At 52.0% G+C, this 2409-nt stretch overlaps 1 protein-coding gene across 1 annotated transcript in view; it reads right to left on the bottom strand.

Moving 5' to 3' along the window:
• The window catches only part of HSD11B1L (hydroxysteroid 11-beta dehydrogenase 1 like), a 7613-nt gene that overhangs the window by 3933 nt on the left and 1271 nt on the right, over positions 1-2409 (bottom strand). The window contains exons 2-4 of the mRNA XM_023764644.1: positions 1445-1531; positions 1006-1136; positions 225-401 (exon numbers count right to left, since the gene is read on the bottom strand). Of these exons, the coding sequence (XP_023620412.1) occupies positions 225-401; positions 1006-1136; positions 1445-1517 (381 nt within the window). The 5' untranslated portion in view covers positions 1518-1531. The remainder of the gene's footprint in view (positions 1-224; positions 402-1005; positions 1137-1444; positions 1532-2409) is intronic.

Raw genomic sequence — 2409 nt, 5'->3', positions numbered from 1 at the left:
GCTAGTCCTGGGGCTCCACCCCCCTGGACTCCTCCCGAGCCCCGCCCCCCAAACTCTCAAACTCCACCCAGAGCGTGGATCCCATGAGTTCCGCCCTCGGTAGAGCCCCTCCCCGGATCCTGACAGGCTACAGGCTACGTCCCTAATCCAATGGAGCTCCCCAGATGCAAGGAGGCTCCACCCCCTGGTTACGCCCCAGAACCCTATAAATTTCCACCCATTACTACCACACCCCCCACGCCAATTCGGGTCCTGCCCCGAAGGTCTAAACCAAGGCCCCGCCCCTCACCCAGCTTGTCCAGCGCAAACTGCACCACGAGCTCAGGCACCTCGCGTGAGGCCATGTCCGCAGCGATGAAGAAGACCTTGGGAGCGCCCAGCTTCCGGCAGTTCCCTACCACCTGGGGGGCCAGAGCTGCCCGTGGGCCCCTCCACCCCGCAGGTTCCCTCCACCTGCCAGACGCACGGGGGCCCCAGCCTGAAGCCCCCTCCCCTACTCTGAGCCTCCCTTCCAGTTCCCAGAGCTTTACCACTGGGGTCGTCAACTGGCATCTGTTTCATTTGATCAATCATCACGATGTAAAACTCAGGAGCTATCAAATAAATCTCAAGGTTTCTGGCCCCCCTTGAAATTCTGGAAGGTTTGTGTCCAAGAGCTGTGCATTTCCTCGGAACGTTGGGTTGCTAAGAAAAGTGCACCCACCCCCCTTTTCAGTTTGGGAGCCCTGTCTGTCACCACAGCCTTTGGACACTGCCAATACTGCCATTTATTGGGGAACACTCCTGCTTTACACTCACTGTCTTACTGCATCCACCCGATACCACAGCCCACAAGAAGGGACTTTGTTTTCCCTTTTGCAAATGGGGAAATTAAGGCTCACAGAGGTGAAGCAACTTGCCCAAGGTCACATGGGAAGCCAGGGATCTTTGCAGGGATTCAAACCCAGGCCTCATTTTCCACCCCACTCGCACCCTCACCGGTACACTGGGAATGGGGTGTCTCACCTTCTGCAGGAAAACCTCAGTGTGGGCAGTGAGCACCAGGTGGGAGCCCAAGCGGGCATAGTGATAGGCCAGTTCCTCCCCAACGCCAGCACTGGCCCCTGTCAGCAGCACACGGGCTCCCTGGAGGCTAGCTGGCAGTGAGCAGAGGTGGTCAGCCTAGAGCAGTGATGGCGAACCTATGACACGCGAACTCATTTTTTTGGTTGATTTTTCTTTGTTAAATGGCATTTAAATATATAAAATAAATATCAAAAATATAAATCTTTGTTTTACTATGGTTGCAAAGATAAAAAAATTTCTATATGTGACACGGCACCAGAGTTAAGTTAGGGTTTTTCAAAATGCTGACACGCGGAGCTCAAAAGGTTCGCCATCACGGGCCTAGAGGGTGCACAGAGCAGCTGGCTGGATTCCTCCCTGTCCCACCCCAGGCACTCACCTGGGTCAAAGTTGTCAGCCCAATAATAGGTGAAGAATAGGGCTCCCAGCCCAGTGAGGAGTAGTACCTTCATGGCCCTCCCTGGGTCTGCAGTGAGAGAGAAGGGTGGCCAGCATGGTCCTGTGTTGCGGTAAAGTGGAAAGAAGTTAACTAGAAGAGGACGCTCTGCCGGGAGATAGACTTGTGACTCTTCTCCATCACAACCACCACCACTTGGTCCAGGTCACCATACAGGTCACCTGAACCACTCTACCAGTCTTTGGGGTTTTCTCCTTCCAGGCTGCCTCCCTCTGCTGAAAATTCTCCCAGATTCATTTAGGACAAAAGTCACACTCCTTGATGACCAAAAAGGCCCTTCACGCACCAGCCCCTCTTGCTCACTCTGCTTTTTGTCACAACAGCCTCTTTGCTGTTCCTGAGAACCAGCCAGTCACTATCTGCCTCAGGGCCTTTGCACTGCCTGTTCCCTCTGCCCTAAATGCTCTTGGCAGATAATCCAGTGGCTTGCTTTTACTCCTTTCAAGTCTCAGCACAAAAATTACTTCTTCCCAGAGCACTTCCTGGGCCTCTTTTTCTGAAGCACTTCCCTCACTCGCCCTTACCTCTAGAACTTCTATCTCCTTGTCAGCACTTAACATCACCTGAAATCACCTTGATGATTTGTTTCATGTTCACTGTCATTCAATTCTCCTACCAGTGGTTCTCAACCTTGGCTGCACATTAGAATCACCTGGGAATCTTTTTAAAATCCTGATTTCTGGGCCTCATCTTCCGGAAATTCTGTTTCTTTGTTATGGGGGGAGGCTACAACATTAGTAACAAAGAAACAGAATTTCCGGGAGGATGAGGCCCAGAAAATCAGGTTTTTTAAAAATATTTCCCAGGTGATTCTGATGCCCAGGTTTGAAACCCCTTGGCCCGAAAATTGGTCAACCCCCAACAAGGACAAAAAAAGGAAAAAAGAA

Source organism: Myotis lucifugus, unplaced genomic scaffold (assembly GCF_000147115.1).
Source record: "Myotis lucifugus unplaced genomic scaffold, Myoluc2.0 scaffold_341, whole genome shotgun sequence".
In the NCBI taxonomy this organism is placed as follows: domain Eukaryota; kingdom Metazoa; phylum Chordata; class Mammalia; order Chiroptera; family Vespertilionidae; genus Myotis; species Myotis lucifugus.
This window is presented reverse-complemented; position numbering and strand designations above follow the sequence as displayed.